At 43.4% G+C, this 18,469-nt stretch overlaps 1 protein-coding gene across 9 annotated transcripts in view; it reads left to right on the top strand.

The window, feature by feature from the left end:
* Positions 1-18,469, top strand: part of LOC140388010 (GRAM domain-containing protein 4-like) — a 286,335-nt gene that overhangs the window by 216,886 nt on the left and 50,980 nt on the right. For all 9 annotated transcript variants that reach the window (XM_072471476.1, XM_072471468.1, XM_072471469.1 and 6 more), the window contains 6 exons: positions 2,965-3,097; positions 3,986-4,011; positions 5,095-5,186; positions 9,148-9,239; positions 12,896-12,944; positions 13,682-13,753. In XM_072471476.1, the coding sequence (XP_072327577.1) occupies positions 2,965-3,097; positions 3,986-4,011; positions 5,095-5,186; positions 9,148-9,239; positions 12,896-12,944; positions 13,682-13,753 (464 nt within the window). The remainder of the gene's footprint in view (positions 1-2,964; positions 3,098-3,985; positions 4,012-5,094; positions 5,187-9,147; positions 9,240-12,895; positions 12,945-13,681; positions 13,754-18,469) is intronic.

Raw genomic sequence — 18,469 nt, 5'->3', positions numbered from 1 at the left:
TTAGATTTTAGTAATGTTAATGCCGTGTACTCCCCTCCCCCTCCCCAAAGATGCAGGTACCAAACAGGTCCTTAAAGATGGTGGTGAACTGCCTCCACTTGGATTGGAACCCTTCTGATCCACTAATGGCAAATTTGACTTTTTTTCTAACTGCAGGAATTTCACCAACCAGTCTGGGGCCCTAATCGGCGCTGACTATCTCCACCCAAGAAGGAGTCGTTGCCAGGCTATTAGGGAGGCAGAGGCCATGACGTCGGACCCTCTCCCCTTAAAGAGCTCCGGCCGGTCCAACACCCCGAAGTTCGCTACCTGTGTACATGGTTCTACCTTAACCCCCCTGTGATCTTGGACGTGGCTTCAAGATTCTAGTCCAGAATCGGACCAGTTTTGGGTAGGACCAGAACATGTGGGCATGGTTAGCCAGACCACTCTGGCATCACAGCTTTCTTCCACCCCTGGGAAGAACCCGCTCATGCGTGTTCTGGTCAGGTGTGCCCTGTGCACCACCTTCACTTACCGAGCCTTGCACATGAGGTGGTGGAGTTCACTCTATATAAGATCTCGCTCCAGAGTCGTCCCCCTATCTCAAGGCCTAGCTCCTCTTTCCACCTCTCTCTTGTTTGCTGCCCAGTAGTAATACAGGAGGTTCGGCAATGCCTGCGCGCTGCCCCCTCTGCAGGACCATTCTATGGATCCTGGGGTTCTTTCCTACCACGCTAAGGTTGAGATTAGTTTGTCTACCCTGACGAAAAAAGATTTGGGGAAGATGATCGGGAACGATCTAAACACGAATAGAAACTATGGCAGGACATTCATCTTTATCGTCTGCATTCTCCCCGCCAGGGAGAGCGAGAGTGAGACCCACATTGGCAGATACCCCTTTATCTTCTCCACCATATGAGTTAGGTTCCACTTGTGGAACTGGGTCTAGTTGTGGACTATCTGGATCCCCAGGTATCTGAACTTGGTTTGGGCCAGTTTAAACAGCAGCACTCCCAGCTCTGCTCCTTCCCCTTGTGAGGAGGGTGGCGGGGGGGGGGGGGTGGCTCTGTCTCCTCTTGAAATGCCTCTCCACCCTCCACTGATCTGGGCGCAGTAGCCAGTGGCTCAATTGCCAGAGCGAACAGCAGCGGGGACAGCAGTCGCCCCTGTCTCATGCCCTGTGCAGCGGAGGTAATATGAGCTTGCGGCGTTCATCCAGACGCTCGCCATGGGAGTGCTGTAGAGCAGCTCCAGCCACGAGGCGAACACTGGCCCAAACCCAAACAGTTCCAGTACTTCCACTCCACCTAGCCGAAGGCCTTTTCTGTGTCCAGGGAGATGATCACCTCTACAGACGTCTGATGTTCGCCTTCAGCTGTTTGCCCTGGCCAAACCTGGTTTGATCGTCCGCGATTACTTCTGGCAAGCAACTCTCCACTCGTCTTGCCAGAACTTTCGCTAGAACATTTGCGTCAGTGTTCGGGAGTGAGATGAAAGCAAATTACTGCGGATGCTGGAATCTGAAACAAGAGAAAATGCTGGAAAATCTCAGCAGGTCTGGCAGCATCTGTAAGGAGAGAAAGAAGAGAGAGTTAGCTCTCTCTCTTTTCTCTCCCTACAGATGCTGCCAGACCTACTGAGATTTTCCAGCATTTTCTCTTTCGATCGGGTGAGATGATAGGTCTGTATGACCCATACTCTGCCAGTTCTTTGTCCTACTTCGCGATCACTGAGATCAAGGCCTGTGCCAGCATGGGTGGCTGAGACCCCTCGACAGCGAGTCGTTGAACATCCCCAACGGTTTTGGGGCCAGTACTGCCACAAACGTTTTAGACAAGTCCACCGTGAAACATCAGGTCCTGCCGCCTTCCCAGATTGCTTGAGTTAATGCACTCCATGACCTCCTCTAGGCCCAACAGTGCTTCCAGTCCCTCCCCTTACCTTCCTCCATAGCTGGGAAGACCAGCCCATCCAGGATCTGCTTAATCTTTGAGTCCCATATTTGTAGAAGGCCCCTCGTGTCCAGTGTGTAGTTGGCTCACTGCCTTCCCGGTTGAGATTAATTGAACTCTATTTGCCCTGTATGCTATTATCTTCCTTCCGACCACTGCCTTCAGCATCTCCCAGAATGCAGAGGGAGAGATCTCCCCGTTCTGGTTACAGCTCACGTATTTTTCAATGGCCAGTCCAAAAAGCCTGGTAGGCGAGGTGGACTGTGTCCAGCCACCATGTGGAGGGCTGTAACCAGCCTCCATGTGGGGCGCTGGATCATGGGGGGTGACTCTAACTGTGTCTTGGACACAAAGTTGTGATGGGGAAATCGGTGCTTCCGAGGTAGTAGGGGCCGAATATTCAGCAATAGTTATCTTGGACCACGCACGACACTATGTGGATGTGAAGTCTGAGTTCTGTCGAGATGCAGTCCATTAGCCTCTCCGCCGAGGACTGGGATGGTGTTGGTGACTCTGCTGGGTCCGCCGTATTCGGATTTGTGTTGCCACGCGCTTCCACTGGCTCCAATGCTGGGGATTTGCTCTGCCTATTTTTGCTCCCCTTGCTTCCTGTCTGGTGGTTTGCTGGCATCCCAAATTGGTGGGGTTATTGATGGAGGTGAGCTTTGAGAGTTTTTTTTCCCGGGTTTGGTGCCCGTTCATCGGTTCAAAAAAGTCTAAGAAATAGTTTCCAGACGGCAGCCACCTTTTGTGCGACCGCTCAAATCATGGCCGCCACCGGAAATCCCCCAGTAGTGGTATAGACTTGATGGGCCATTGACCTCGCTATGCTCTACTATTCTATGATTCTGTGAACTGCCACTTTGTTATAATCAGTTTCCTTGTTGAATAACTAACATGAAGTTTCATTAAAGGATTGAAGTTTTTAAGTTTCAAATCTCCAAATTAGTTAATTAGCACTAAATTAGAACTTTTGTTGCTATCAAACTGAATTGTAGTTGGTGGTAACTTGCATTTTGAAATTTTCTAGAAAAGCGTGGCAAGACATTCTACTCCAAGATTCAAAAATGGTTCTTCGAGAAGTTTTCAGAGTACATTGAGGATTTCCAATTCCAACAAGAAGAGAATCCTGTAGAAACTGAAGAACCACTTAGTGCTAAACGGTAGGAGAAATAACTTTGGTAGATTTATATATCCGTGATACAGTCCTCTTCAATTACTGCAGTCATGATAGGTTCTTTGATTACTTTTTTTAAACTCCAGTTGATAAATTCTTTGGCAGAACCAATTTTCCATGGTCCAGCTGACTGCTGCCGATGTTCTGTGAGGTAGTAGATATATTCTTTGTTCCACTAGTTTTGTGATAAGTCAACAGTTTCAAACTTTTCTATTTGAGGAATTCCATGCAGATATTGAGAGATTCCTGCACATCACCATATATAATTTACAAAATACCAATTTTAAATATCAAAATGAGAACTTTGCTATATTTGGCAAAAAAGTCAAGTTGCTGAGCAATGTTCTTTTTTGTTGCTGCTTATTACAAAGTATTGTAACTTTCCATCGTAAGAGGAGATGCAATTAGGCATAGGTGGTTTCTACATGCATGAGATACTTGTAGAATATAATGTGTCAGTTTTGCGAAACAGCTGGAGCACAAATGAAACTCTGAGAAACCATTTTAATAAATAATGTTTGTTATTGTGTGAAGTCCTTGTGGAAGGGAATTAAACTGGAGAGAAAGGTTCAGGCAGTACAGATGAGCGCTGACTTTGAAACCACAAGTGGTGATAACAAATTCTATGTAACACATATCTTCCCTCTGTCTTTAATCAATGTATTTAATTTTTAATGTAAACCATGTTCAATATTCGTGAGTAGTGCAGTTACCCACAGTGTTTTGAGCAGTTGCTTCACAGGAGCTGAAAGTATGAGTGATGTCAAAGCTTTAATGTCTGGGTTAGTATTTACAGTTAATGTTGCATCTTTAAACTATGTCAAAGTCTAATAATTATGAATAATTGGCATTTCATCAATTTGTATTTCTTTAGGTTAACTGAAAATATGAGAAGATTAAGTAAGTGAATTTCATATGCATATATTTATGATGTGGGCAGGAGAGAGGAAGTTTATGTTTTTACCCTGTATGAAATGAGGATGGGATTATTGGAATGATGCATAGAAATTTATATTTTTCATCTTGGCTGCTTTTCTTCAACAGCATTGAAGTGCTCCAAATTTTGAAGTGCCTTTTTGTTAATAGATCATTTCTGACATCATAATTCAGGCTTTAAATAAAAATGTTTTAGGAAATAAGAGCAGATTATCTTGGAATGAACAATATGAAATGAAATGAAAACTGCTTATTGTCACAAGTAGGCTTCAAATGAAGTTACTGTGAAAAGCCCCTAGTCGCCACATTCCGGCGCCTGTTTGGGGAGGCTGGTACGGTAATTGAACCGTGCTGCTGGCCTGCCTTGGTCTGCTTTCAAAGCCAGCAATTTAGCCCTGTGCTAGTCATAATTTAAACTATGGTTCTCAGTTATTCTTCTCCTCACTTCACCCCAAAAAGGAGAATGTTTAATGTCTACAATTTTGAATGTAATTGAAAATATAATTTAAAATGTACCTGTCATAAAATATTCCGTCACTATGTTTAGAGCAGCCTGACAACATTTTCTGTACAATTAAACGGTGGAGCAAGAAGAGAGAGTCGTATTCCAATCTGACTGCGTTTTAGAAACAGATGTTATGATATGATGAGGTGCCATTAAAATTCTTTGTTTCACTTTTTGAACAGAACAATCATAAAATGTAATTCTAGAAGTGCTCTATTATGCTGAAGGCTTGTCCACAAACTGGCAAAAACAAGAACACATGCGTTGTTGCAAGTTCATGACCAGATTACGATGGTGCAATTCTAAGCTGGTCATGAGCTCTAGAATACATTACAAGACTTTTGGTTTTCAGTGATGTATGTTGTGACTTGTGTACAATTAATTTCACTGGATTTAACCAGAGTGATTCAAGATCCTGATCAACAAAAGTGAGACTATTTTACAATTAAATAAATTCTTGTCCTTAATGGGAGGGGAAATTGTGTTAATGTAAACAGTTTTTACAAAAGCTACAGGATCACTTTTTTTTCATTTCCTTTCAGAACGTGGTGCCAAACCAGTTACCAGTTTCTTAAAGAACCTGTCAGCCTTATCAAATTGGCACTCTGTATACACCTCAGTAATTGCCTTTATTGTAAGTTGTCATTGGTGGCATGTATAGTTTGATATTGTACATTTACACTGAGATATAATTGGACATAATTGCTCTCAGGATTCCGGATATCCAAAATAATTTCTGGTGAAACCCTGGAGAAGGCTGTTTACACCGTTTCTTTGATACTTTCACAGAACCACAGTGGGAGGTTGGAGAATTATGCCATTTTTGCGTGCCCATTGGTGCCTATAGCAGTTATCTAGTTCCATTTAGATGTTTTAAAAAATGTTTTTACATTTAGAGTACCCAATTCATTCTTTCCAATTAAGGGGCAATTTAGCGTGGCCAATCCACCTACCCTGCACATCTTTGTGTTGTGGGGGCGATACCCATGCAAACACGGGGAGAATATGCAAACACCACACGGACAGTGACCCAGAGCCGGGATCGAACCTGAGCCCTCGGCGCCGTGAGGCAGCAATGCGAAGCACTGCACTACATGCTGCCCTAGATGAGTTTTTTAATATTCCTTACTTTTACTGAATATCCTGCTTGATCACTGACATTTTTGAAATTTGTTTTTCACGTGGTGAAGACCGTGGCTGGACCAGCATTTATTGCCCATCCCCAATTGCCCTGGAGAAGATGGCAGTGAACTGCCTTCTTGAACCACTGCAAGCCATGTGGTACCCACTCAGTGTTGTTAGGAAGGAAGTTCCATGGTTTTGACCCATCAATAGTGAAAGAATGGTGTATGTTTCCAAGTCAGGAGGGTGTGTGGCTTGGAGAGGAAAGCTGAGGAACATAGTAACAAAAGTAGGCTATTCAACTATGAGCATATACTCCCACTCAGAGATCATGGTCGATCTGTGTCTTAACTCTATCCACCTGACTTGGCTCCATAATCCCTTAATACACTTGGTATAGTTGGAGCAAAAATTCCTTGCATTTGTATTCTAGCCGGCCAGATATAAAGGCTAACCATGACTTCTTTTAGGTTATTTTTGGTTTATACTGCATTTTGGTGATCTGTGTACATGGACCTGTAGATCTCTTTGGACTTCCACTGTTTCTAGCTTTTCACAATTTTGGGGGGAAAAAATTCTTCTTTGGTTCAAAATGGGTGACTTTGCATTTGACTGTGTTGAAATTCATCTGCTATAGCTTCACCTGCTCACTTAATACACAATGTCTTGTAATTTTGTTGTGTTCCCTTACACCACTTACTATACTACCGTTATCTCTATAATCAGCAGGCTTGCATATATGGCACTCTTATGTTATCTATGTCTCTAATGAACATAGTGAATATTTGAAGCCTCAGCACAGATCTTTGTGGGAAACCAGTTGTCACTGTTCTCCAATTCAAATACATATCCTTTATCCCTCCTAATCAGGTCAATAGTTAGTCTTCCATTCAATGAGCTTTAATTTTGGCTAGCAGTCTGATACATGGAGCCTTATTGAATGATTAATGAAAGTCGATATGGACTACAGCTACAGTATTCTCCTGTTTACGACTAGTTGCTTCCTCGAAAATTCAGTTGCTTGTTAGACATTCCCTAACCTTTATAAACCCACCGTGGATCTCTTCAACCAGCTCAAATTTATCTTGAATGCTCGGTTACTTCCCTACGACAGATGGTAGACTAACGGTTTTGTAATTTTCTAGTTTTCCTCCAACATCTTATTAAATAATGGAGCTACACTCTTTCTTGAAATATGGAGTTATACTTGCAATTTTCCAATCAAGAGGGACAATTCCTTAGAAAGAAAGAGCTTTGAAAGATTATGGCTAAAGCTTCATAATTTCCTCACCTACTTCCTTTAACACCCTGTGTTGGAAACTGTCAGGTCTTGGGGATTTTATTAGTCTTTAGTGCGATTACTTTTTCTAATATTGTTTTCTAGCTTACTTTAGGAGTCACTGGGCAGAATTACAGGCCACATCCGGGTGGTGACTAGAGCAAAATGGATTGCTTAGAGACTACTGCTTCAGATCCACCATGTGACAATTATAAATGAGCTATTCTTCCCCCAAAATAAGTGCCCATTGCTTCAAAATGCACCAGAAGCCTAGTCCACATTATGTTGATGCGATCTAGGAGCTGTGGCTAAATCCTTTGACCCAGTATCCCCTGTTTTACCTGCAAATAATTGCTGCCAGCATATAAATAGCGGCAAGAGCTGGAGGACGTTATCCCCAAGATGAATACCATGGTGAGGTACTGGGGTTGACATTGGTTAGCCTGCTTATTTTTAAAAAATATATTTTTATTCTCCTTTTTCACATTTTCTCCCGCATTTACACCCATCAACAATAAACAATAATCAGCAAGATATGTCAATCCCCATAATAACAACGATCCCATCCACCCACCAACCCCCAAACATCAGCCTGCTTATTGATTGCCTTGAGCACCTTTGGAGTTCACTCAGGACATTAGCTAATAATTAACCATGTTCTGCTCAGAATGATGCTTTGCAATGGACTCATGGATTCCCCAGTGGGAATTCCTTTATTTTGTTGTGAAGAGCAGGAGGATGTGGTCAATAGAACGGGCAAGATTGGAGATTCTTTATGTGATGTCTCACCATAGAAGCTATCTCTTTCCAGTACACACTCAGCAGGGTTTACAGAACAAAAAGGTCTGACTGAGACTTTTCTGACTATCAGAGCTTCATATCCCCATAAGCTGTTGGGGACGTAAGTTAACTGCTTGCTGAAGACCTGGAACATCTATCCACCAGACCAACAGTCTGTATCACTTACTGCCTGGAATTCCTGTATATATTCTGGGCCCAGAAAATAAAGAGTTGCCAGCTTATAGGAAGCCCACACCCCTTCCAAGCTTCAACTATTGGCTGGCTGCACTTCTCTCCATGGGAAAACTCTGTCAGAGTACCAGATTGGTGACTATAACTCGCTGGCTATTCATAAAAGTGAACTTCAAAATGCTCAGACCACATAGTAGATAACAATGACTGGGATGCAAGAGTGCTCCAATAAATGGCACTATTACCATATAGGCTGGTGTTGGCATTGTTAGTGATCTGACTTGCCCAAGAGAAATTTTTAGTTATAAAAATGCCAAATAAATGATTCAACTTTCAAAGGGAACCCTGGGCGGGATTCTCTGATCCTGGGGCTAAGTGTTGACGCCGTCGTAAACGCCGGAGTGCTTTACGACTGCGTCAACAGGCCCCTAGGATCAGCGATCCTGTGCCGCACAGGGGGCCAACACGGCACTGGAGCGACTCATGCAGCTCCAGCTGCCGAAATGGGCGTCAGGACGGGCGCAGCGGGTCCCGCATGCGTGCCACGGCCGCCGCATGGATCGCCTTCTCCACGCCGGCCCTGATGCAACATGGCGGAGAGCTACAGGCGCCCGGCGTGGAGGAACATAGGCCCCGACTGGGACAAGCCCGCCCACTAATCGGTAGGCCCCGATTGCGGGACAGGCCACCGTGGAGGCCCCCCAGGGTCGGATCCCACCCCGCAACCAGGCCGCTCCTGCAACATGAACGCCGAGGTCCCGCCGGATAGGACCACACGAGAACGGCGGCGGCGGGACTCAGCCTAACTTGGCGGGCACTCGGCCATCGTGCGGGGAGAATCGTTCCCCCCCCCCAACCGGCGCCGCGCCGACTGCACCGGTGCCAATGCCGGCGATTCTCCAGTTGCTGGAGAATCGACGGAGCGGTGTCGAAGCGGCGGAGCATGATTCGCGCTCCCGCTGCCGGTTCTCCGACCCGGCGCAGAGTCGGAGAATCCCACCCCTCTGTCCTAATATTTGTTATTTTAACTTTATAAATCACTACCAAATAAATTATCAATCATGCATGTAATTTTGCTTAGTGAGTGTGCTTTGTTAGTAGGTATGTGTGGGCTGTGCTACAAGCATTAACTCCATTCATGAGCGTTCGATGTTTTGCTGAATTGGGAGGGAGTGGGGAACGTCCTGTTCTGCATGATTCGTAACGCTCTCTTGTCTTTCAGATCTACATGAATGCTGTATGGCATGGCTGGGCCATTCCAATGTTCTTATTTCTAGCCATTTTGAGGTTGTCTCTAAATTATCTCATAGCAAGGTATTAACATTTACATTGCTTTTCCACTGCTGTCTAAAATTTGCTAAATCTAATGGCACTTTAATACTTTTTTGTAATGGGAAAATTTACATTAAACCTTGGAACCATCAATGCTGTTATGTAGAGTTAGCAACTGGTTTATGCTGGAATAAAGTTGTTCTGTGGAGTTTTCCAAGATTCCACACTTTAAGATAGCATAAGCCTACAGTATCTATATACTTGTGTTGTACCCCCATGGTGAAGGTTTCTGGACTAATTAATTTTAAAAATGTTTTTTTGCTGAGTTGCTATATCTTCAATTTACACCGATGAGCCCACAAGCATTACAGTCATATACATTTGAGGAAACCATAGCAGAGTGGAAATGTCACTGCTCTACTAATCCAGAGGCACAGGTGAATGCTCTGGGTCACTGATTCAAATCCCACCACGGCAGATGGTGGAATTTAAATTCAGTTAATAAGTTCTAAAATATAAAGCTACACTCCATAATGGCAACCATGAGAACTATCAACAGTTGTCCTAAAAGCCCAGCGGGGCACGGTGGCGTAGCGCAGGCACAGCGCTGAGGACCCGGGTTCGATCCTGGCCCCAGCTAACTGTCCGTGTGAAGTTTGCACATCCTCCCCATGTCTGCGTGGGTCTCACCCCCACAACCCAAAGATGTGCAGAGTAGGTGAATTGGCCATGCTAAATTGCCCCTTAACTGGAAAGAAAAAAGAATTGGGTACTCTAATTTCTTTTAAAAAGTCATAAAAACCCATCTGGTTCTCTAATATCCTTCAGAGAAGACATTCTGCTGGCCTTACCCAGCTGGCCAAGATATGTCTCCAGATCCACTGCAATGTGAGTAACTCTTAATTATCCTCTGGACTGACTAAGCAAGCCACTCAGTTCAAGGACAATTGGGGATGGACAGCAATGTGGCCTCACCAGTGATGTTCACATCCTGTAAAGAAAAAAAAATGTCAAGCTCACTTAGATAAAATGAATAAAAGTGGGAATATCCCAATAATGTAATAGTTAAGATACTTTTGAGAGAAATTTTAATTCTAGAAAATGGGCAGGTAAGGGGTTGAAGTGTTAAATATCTGAATCCCGACTTCAATCTGCCCACTTCTGGTATTGATGCAGGCAGGTCAGAGGATGGGTGAGTGACCAACCTAAAATATATTGAGGCTGCGTGCCTCACTTTTTGTTCAATCTTTTGAAGTTGAACTCTGGCATCTAGGTTTCCCAGGACTTGAGAAATCTGCCAGCTGAACGGAGACAAGGGATTGCTAGATTAGGAGGCAAGCACCTTTCCACTGTCGGGTCTGATGTGCCTGCCTGACCAAGCCTTTTGTGCTTGTATACCCTTAACCTTCCTTCCAGTTTCTCCCTGATTCAGGCTTCTTGATACCTTCCTTCCCTACCCTCCAGACCACTCCCCTGCACCTCCTTTCAAGGCACAGATCTTTCCTGGCTCTGTGACCTCCCACTGGTCTGCCCCCTGTCTGACTGGAACTAAGCCTGTCAGTCAGCACTCCAACAACCCTCACTACCGCCATCAACTGTTCAAGACAGGTAAAAGTCCTTTCTTAAAGAAAAACTGGTGTGGTCAATATTTATTCCTCAACCAACACTTAAAACTCGCGAATGATATAAAAAAGATTGCAAATGCTTTTAAAAAGGAAGAAATTAGCAGAGGTAATGGTTCAGTCCCTTACGGGAAGCGAGGGGAAAAATTATAATGGGAATAAGGAAATGGCACAGGCAATAAACAAATATTTTGTATCAGCCTTCATGGTGGAAGGTACCAAAATATTACAGAAATAGTGGGGAACCAAGGGTCTAGTGGAAATGAAGAAATTGGAGACATTATCTAGAATATAAGATAATATAAAATATTGGAAAGATGTAAAGGTACTGTAAAGAAATAATGTCAAAATTAATAAGACTTAAAATCACCAAATCCCCATGACTAATTGACCTGCATCATACAGCTTTAACGAAAGGGTGGATCCATTGGTTTTGACCGTACAAAATTCAGTAGATTCTAGAGCAATGGCCAGAGGTTGAAAGGTATCCAACATAGCTTCACTATTTAAGACAGATGGCAGGGGAGAGAAAACAAGGAATCACAAGCCAGTTAGCCTGACATCAATATCAGGCAAAATACGTGAATCTATTATTAGGAATGTGATTTAACATAACACTTAAAGAATCATAATCTGGTTAGGCAGTCAACACAAATTTGTGAAAGAGAAATTGTGCTCAACCGCTCAGTTTTAATTTCAAAAAATTCTAACAATCGGGATAGTTAAAGGGACAAACACCAGTGCATGTAGTGTGGTTGGATTTTCAAAAAGCATTCAATAAGGTGCAACACTATGACAAGTTTATTACAAAAAAAAATAGAATTAATGGGATTGGGGTAATATATTATTAGCTTGGATTATAGATTGGTTAACAGACAGAAAACAGAGTAGGAATAAATCAGTAATTTTTGGGTTGGCAGGCTGTAACTATGCAGTACTGCAAGAATCTGTGCTTTGACTTCACCAAAATGAGGGTTATGGGGCTAGTACAAGAAGATGGAGCTGAGGCAAAAGATATTGAATGCCAGAACAGGCTTAAAGGACTGAACAACCAACTCCTCCTGTTTCATATGTTTTCATGATCACATTGCTGTTTGTGGGACTTTGCTATTTATGAATTGGCTGTCATGTATCCTACATCACAACAGTGACTGCACTTCAAAAGTAATTAATTAGCTGTAAAGCATCTAGAGACCTCCTGACGTGAATAAATGCAAGTTTAAAAAAATTAATACTGCTGTTTGCAGGTTGAAATCTCACCACCAATTTAGGTTTGAAACTGCTTGTCGCTGGTGTGACTGCTTAAGTTAGTTCTTTGCTGGACCATTTGGTTCAGTGCACAAGGACATTTAGAATATCTTGCTGTGGGAGAAATTGACTCATCTGCCAGATTCTATAGGGAGTATACTTCCTGTTATTTGAGCAGCATAAATGTTTGATGTGCTGTGAGACAGCTGGTGCCTGATTTAAAGGTTGTGAAAAGGCGAGTGACTTGTTTTGGGGAGGTGGAGGATAAAGAGAAAAACGTTTATCAATGGTGTTATTCATTAGACAGATAAGAAAAGCAACTAGCTGACAAACATAGAATAAAGCTAACCGATCAAACTGTCCAGTTTTATCAAAGCTACACTTCACAAACCAGCAAATACCCCTACTTATCCAAGCCCCATAATGTGACACCTAGTTTGATACCTTAAGAGATCCAAGACCCTTAAAATTGTAAATAATTTATAGTGTAGACTAGCACTATAATTCAGGAAATCCACAAGACTAACAAACATGAGTAAGACTACTCTTCTGAAGGAACTAGGCCAACTGTTAATAGCATTATATCATTGCGTAATGACAAAATAAATTCTTTTTAAAGTTTGGTGCAAATATAAGCATATGTGTCGGAAGACAAACAAAGCTGGGAGTGACAGCTTTTGCAGATGTGATTTTCATATTGCCCTGGAAGGAAAGGATCAATTTATGAACAATGTTAACCCATCATTCTAACCTGGCATAGGTCAACATGTATGGCTTGTAGATTTTGTTTTGAATATCTCCAGTAACTATTATTTCTCGACTTTGTAGGGGTTGGAGAATTCAGTGGAGTATTGTACCTGAAGTATCAGACCCTGTGGTAATATTGCTATTCTTACTTTAATGAACTTATTTTTACTGTGGTGAAATTTTCTCGTTAAAAACTGATATGGGTTTGATTTTTTTGCTGTTTTCAAACAGTATTTTTCAAGCTTGTTCCGTTAGGCTCAATCCAAATATTTAGTATTTGGAAATTTGAATTTCTAGGAAAGAGATAAATGCATAATACAAATGTTCAACATTTTGATAAACAGTGTGTTTGCTTTGTGTTGTCTTTGTGTTGGCTTTGGGCCAACATTTATTAGCAACTCTATTAGCATAAAGTTTGTCTGCAATATTGTCCTCAGAAACCAAATATTCACATCGCACGAAAGTGTGTCTTTCAGTATGAATTAGCTAAGATAACTATCTTCATCTGTAAATAATTAGTGAACAAAATTGAATTAATATTTCACCTCCGACATCACTTTTGTAATAGGTACAATTTTTAATCTCGATTGTCTTTTTCCTCAGTTATAATTCCTAAAATGTTATGAATTTGTAAATGGTTATAATCAGTATGACAGTTAATGTTCTTGCCACAAAGTGTGAGGAAGAAAAATATTAGCACCTTGGACTATTTTCACCCCAAACATTACAGCAAACACAGAAGAATACCGTATTCCAATTAGTCACTGAGTTGTAGTATTTTGCCGAAATAGAGTGAATTGTTCAGTGTTATACCCAAATATTCACTTGAGAATGTTAGGTATTGAATACAAAATCTGTTTCTTACAGGAGCCTTCAAAAGAAGACCTTACCGTATCTGAAAAGTTCCAGCTGGTGCTTGATGTCGCACAAAAAGCACAGGTAGTTTCACAGTTTGGGGACATTTGCACATAATCTGTACTCTCATGAGATATTACTTAACCAATTATACTGCTAAGGTTGAACGATTAAAATTATTGTCAATGTATAAGAATCTTTATTGTTTCAAAACTTTTTAGAGTATTGAGCTGGAATCTTCTAGGCCCCTCCCCTCTCCGCCCGGCGGTGGCTTTTTCTACGGGAGAGGCAGCTCACCGTCAGCGGGATTTTCTGGTCCCATTGAAGTCGATGGCAATTTACATGACACACCCGTCCCACCAGGGCACCAGGAACTTCGGTGGGACTGGAAGATCCCATTGGCGGGAAGGGGCGGAAAAACACACCTTCAGTTGGTTCAGCTAAATATGTGTTTTTGGTTCATTCCCCACCACTGATTTCAGCATCTAATCTCGGCTGATATTTCAATGCTATGTTGAGGGAGTGCTACGCTATTGGAGTGCAGTCTTTCAATGATCCATTAAACTGTGGTGTTAATAACCTGGTGGATGAAAGACATTTTATTCAGGGAGAATAGAGTTCTCCCAGTGTCTTTGTCAGTATTTCCTTCTTCAGTCAACACTATTAAAAACAGATCAATTGGTCATTGTGGAATCCTGGTGTAGACAGTTTGGCTACCATGTTTGCTAACTTAAGCAACATAACTATATCCAAAACTAATATATTGACTTTGAAATACTTTGGGACATCCAGTGAAAGGCACACGGTTGTCCTATTTGAAATCAATAGTACTGAACACCAAAGTAATTCCTATTTTTAATAGAAATATAATTCCATAGCATGTAGAACATAGAACATTACAGCGCAGTACAGGCCCTTCGGCCCTCGATGTTGCGCCGACCTGTGAAACCACCCTAAAGCCCATCTACACTATTCCCTTATCGTCCATATGTCTATCTAATGACCATTTGAATGCCTTTAGTGTTGGTGAGTCCACTACTGTTGCAGGCAGGGCATTCCACGCCCTTACTACTGTCTGAGTAAAGAACCTACTTCTGACATCTGTCCTATATCTATCTCCCCTCAATTTAAAGCTATGTCCCCTCGTGCTAGACTTAACCATCCGAGGAAAAAGGCTCTCACTGTCCATCCTATCCAAACCTCTGATCATCTTGTATGCCTCAATTAAGTCACCTCTTAACCGTCTTCTCTCTAACGAAAACAGCCTCAAGTCCCTCAGCCTTACCTCATAAGATCTTCCCTCCATACCAGGCAACATTCTGGTAAATCCCCTCTGCACCCTTTCCAATGCTTCCACATCCTTCCTATAACGCGGCGACCAGAATTGCACGCAATACTCCAAATGCGGCCGCACCAGAGTTTTGTACAGCTGCAACATGACCTCATGGCTCCGAAACTCAATCCCTCTACCAATAAAAGCTAACACACCGTACGCCTTCTTAACAACCCTCTCAACCTGTGTGGCAACTTTCAGGGATCTATGCACATGGACACCGAGATCTCTCTGCTCATCCACACTGCCAAGAATCTTACCATTAGTCCAGTACTCTGTCTTCCTGTTATTCCTTCCAAAATGAATCACCTCACACTTTTCTGCATTAAACTCCATTTGCCACCTCTCAGCCCAGCTCTACAGCTTATCTATGTCCCTCTGTAACTTGTAACATCCTTCCGCACTGTCCACAACTCCACCGACTTTAGTATCATCTGCAAATTTACTCACCCATCCTTCTACGACCTCCTCCAGGTCATTTATAAAAATGACAAACAGCAGTGGCCCCAAAACAGATCCTTGTGGTACATCACTAGTAACTGGACTCCAGTCTGAACATTTCCCATCAACCACCACCCTTTGTCTTCTTCCAGCTAGCCAATTTCTGATCCAAACTGCTAAATCACCCTGAATCCCATGCCTCTGTATTTTCTGCAGTAGCCTACCGTGTGGAACCTTATCAAACGTTTTACTGAAATCCATATACATCACATCAACTGCTTTACCCTCACCACCTGTTTGGTCACCTTCTCAAAAAACTCACTAAGGTTTGCGAGGCACAACCTACCCTTCACAAAACCGTGTTGACTATCTCTAATCAAATTATTCCTTTCCAGATGATTGTACATCCTATCTCTTATAAACCTTTCCAAGATTTTGCCGGCAACAGAAGTAAGGCTCACTGGTCTATAGTTACCGGGGTTGTCTCTACTCCCCTTCTTGAACAAGGGGACAACATTTGCTATCCTCCAGTCTTCTGGCACTATTCCTGTAGACAAAGATGACTTAAAGATCAAAGCCAAAGGCTCAGTAATCTCCTCCCTAGCTTCCCAGAGAATCCTAGGATAAATCCCATGCGGCCCAGGGGACTTATCTATTTTCACACTTTCCAGAATTGCTAACACCTCCTCCTTAGGAACCTCAAGCCCTTCTAGTCTAGTAGCCTGAATCTCAGTATTCTCCTCGACAACATTGTTTTTTCCTGTGTGAATACTGACGAAAAATATTCATTTAGCACCTCTCCTATCTCCTCGGACTCCACGCACAACTTCCCACTACTGTCCTTGACTGGCCCTATTCTTACCCAAGTCATTCTTTTATTCCTGACATATCTATAGAAAGCTTTAGGGCTATCCTTGATCCTACCTGCCAAAGACTTCTCATGTTCCCTCCTACGTCTTCTTAGCTCTCTCTTTAGGTCCTTCCTAGCTAACTTGTAACTCTCGAGCGCCCTAACTGAACCTTCATGTCTCACCTTTACATAAGCCTCCTTCTTGCTCTTGACAAGTGTTTTGACTGCTTTAGTAAACCACGGCTCCCTTGCTCGACCACTTGCTCCCTGCCTGACAGGTACATACTTATCAAGGACACGCAGTAGCTGTTCCTTGAGCAAGCTCCACATTTCCATTGTGCCCATCCCCTGCAGTTTTCCTCTCCATCCGATGCATCCTAAGTCTTGCCTCATGGCATCATAATTGCCTTTCCCCCAGATATAACTCTTGCCCTGCGTTATATACCTATCCCTTTCCATCACTAAAGTAAACGTAATCGAATTGTGGTCACTATCACCAAAGTGCTCACCTACCTCCAAATCTAACACCTGTCCTGGTTCATTACCCAGAACCAAATCCAATATGGCCTCGCCTCTCGTTGGCCTATCTACATACTGTGTCAATAAACCCTCCTGCACACATTGGACAAAAACGGACCCATCTAAAGTAGTCTGAACTATAGTGTCTCCAGTCAATATTTGGAAAGTTAAAGTCCCCCATAACAACTACCCTGTTACTTTCGCTCCTATCCAGAATTATCTTTGCAATCCTTTCCTCTGCATCTCTGGAACTTTTCGGAGGCCTATGGAAAACCGCTAACAGGGTGACCTCTCCTTTCCTGTTTCTAACCTCAGCCCATACTACCTCAGTAGACGAGTCCTCATCAAACGTCCTTTGTGCCACCGTAATACTGTCCTTGACTAACAATGCCACCCCTCCCCCTCTTTTACCACCTTCCCTGAGCTTACTGAAATATCTAAACCCCGGCACCTGCAACAACCATTCCTGTCCCTGCTCTATCCATATCTCCGAAATGGCCACAACATCGAAGTCCCAGGTACCAACCCATGCCGCAAGTTCACCCACCTTATTCCGGATGCTCCTGGCATTGAAGAAGACTCACTTTAAACCACCTTCCTGCCTGCCGGTACACTCCTGCAACTTTGAAACCTTACTCATGACCTCACTACTCTCAACCTCCTGTATACTGGAGCTACAATTCAGGTTCCCAAGCCCCTGCTGAACTAGTTTAAACCCTCCCGAAGAGCATTAGCAAATTTCCCCCCCAGGATATTGGTACCCCTCTGGTCCAGGTGTAGACCATCCCGTTTGTAGAGGTCCCACCGACCTCAGAATGAGCCCCAATTATCCAGAAATCAGAAACCCTCCCTCCTGCACCATCCCTGTAGCCACGTGTTCAACTCCTCTCTCTCCCTATTCCTCGTCTCGCTATCATGTGGTACGGGTAACAACCCAGAGATAATAACTCTGTTTGTCCTAGATCTAAGTTTCCATCCTAGCTCCCTGAATTCCTGCCTTACATCCTTATCCCTTTTTCTACCTATGTCGTTGGTACCTATGTGGACCATGACTTGGGGCTGCTCCCCCTACCCCTTAAGGATCCCGAAAACACAATCCGAGACATCACGCACCCTGGCACCTGGGAGGCAACACAACAACCGTGAGTCTCTCTCGTTCCCACAGAATCTCCTATCTATCCCCCTAACTATGGAGTCTCCAATGACTAATGCTCTACTCCTCTCCCCCCTTCCCTTCTGAGCAACAGGGACAGACTCTGTGCCAGAGACACAGTATCCAAAGCGGTATACTTGTTACTAAGGGGAACGGCCACAGGGGATCCCTGTACTGACTGCTTCCTCCCAGCCCCTCACACCGTCACCCATCTATCTTTATTCTTCGGAGTAACTACATCCCTGAAGCTTCTATCGATGACCACCTCTGCCTCCCGAATGATCCGAAGTTCATCCAGATCCAGCTCCAGTTCCCTAATGCGGTTTCTGAGGAGCTGCAGATGGGTGCACTTCCCACAGATGAAATCAGCAGGGACACTGACGGCATCCCTCACCTCAAACATTCTGCAGGAGGAACCTTCCCTGCCATCCCCTCTAGATAGAAAAAGAAAGAGCTTACCTGTTCTTCACTCCCCTTCTCAGCAAGCACTCACTCAGCAACCTC

This window comes from Scyliorhinus torazame, chromosome 13 (genome assembly GCF_047496885.1).
Source record: "Scyliorhinus torazame isolate Kashiwa2021f chromosome 13, sScyTor2.1, whole genome shotgun sequence".
Lineage (NCBI taxonomy): Eukaryota > Metazoa > Chordata > Chondrichthyes > Carcharhiniformes > Scyliorhinidae > Scyliorhinus > Scyliorhinus torazame.
This window is presented reverse-complemented; position numbering and strand designations above follow the sequence as displayed.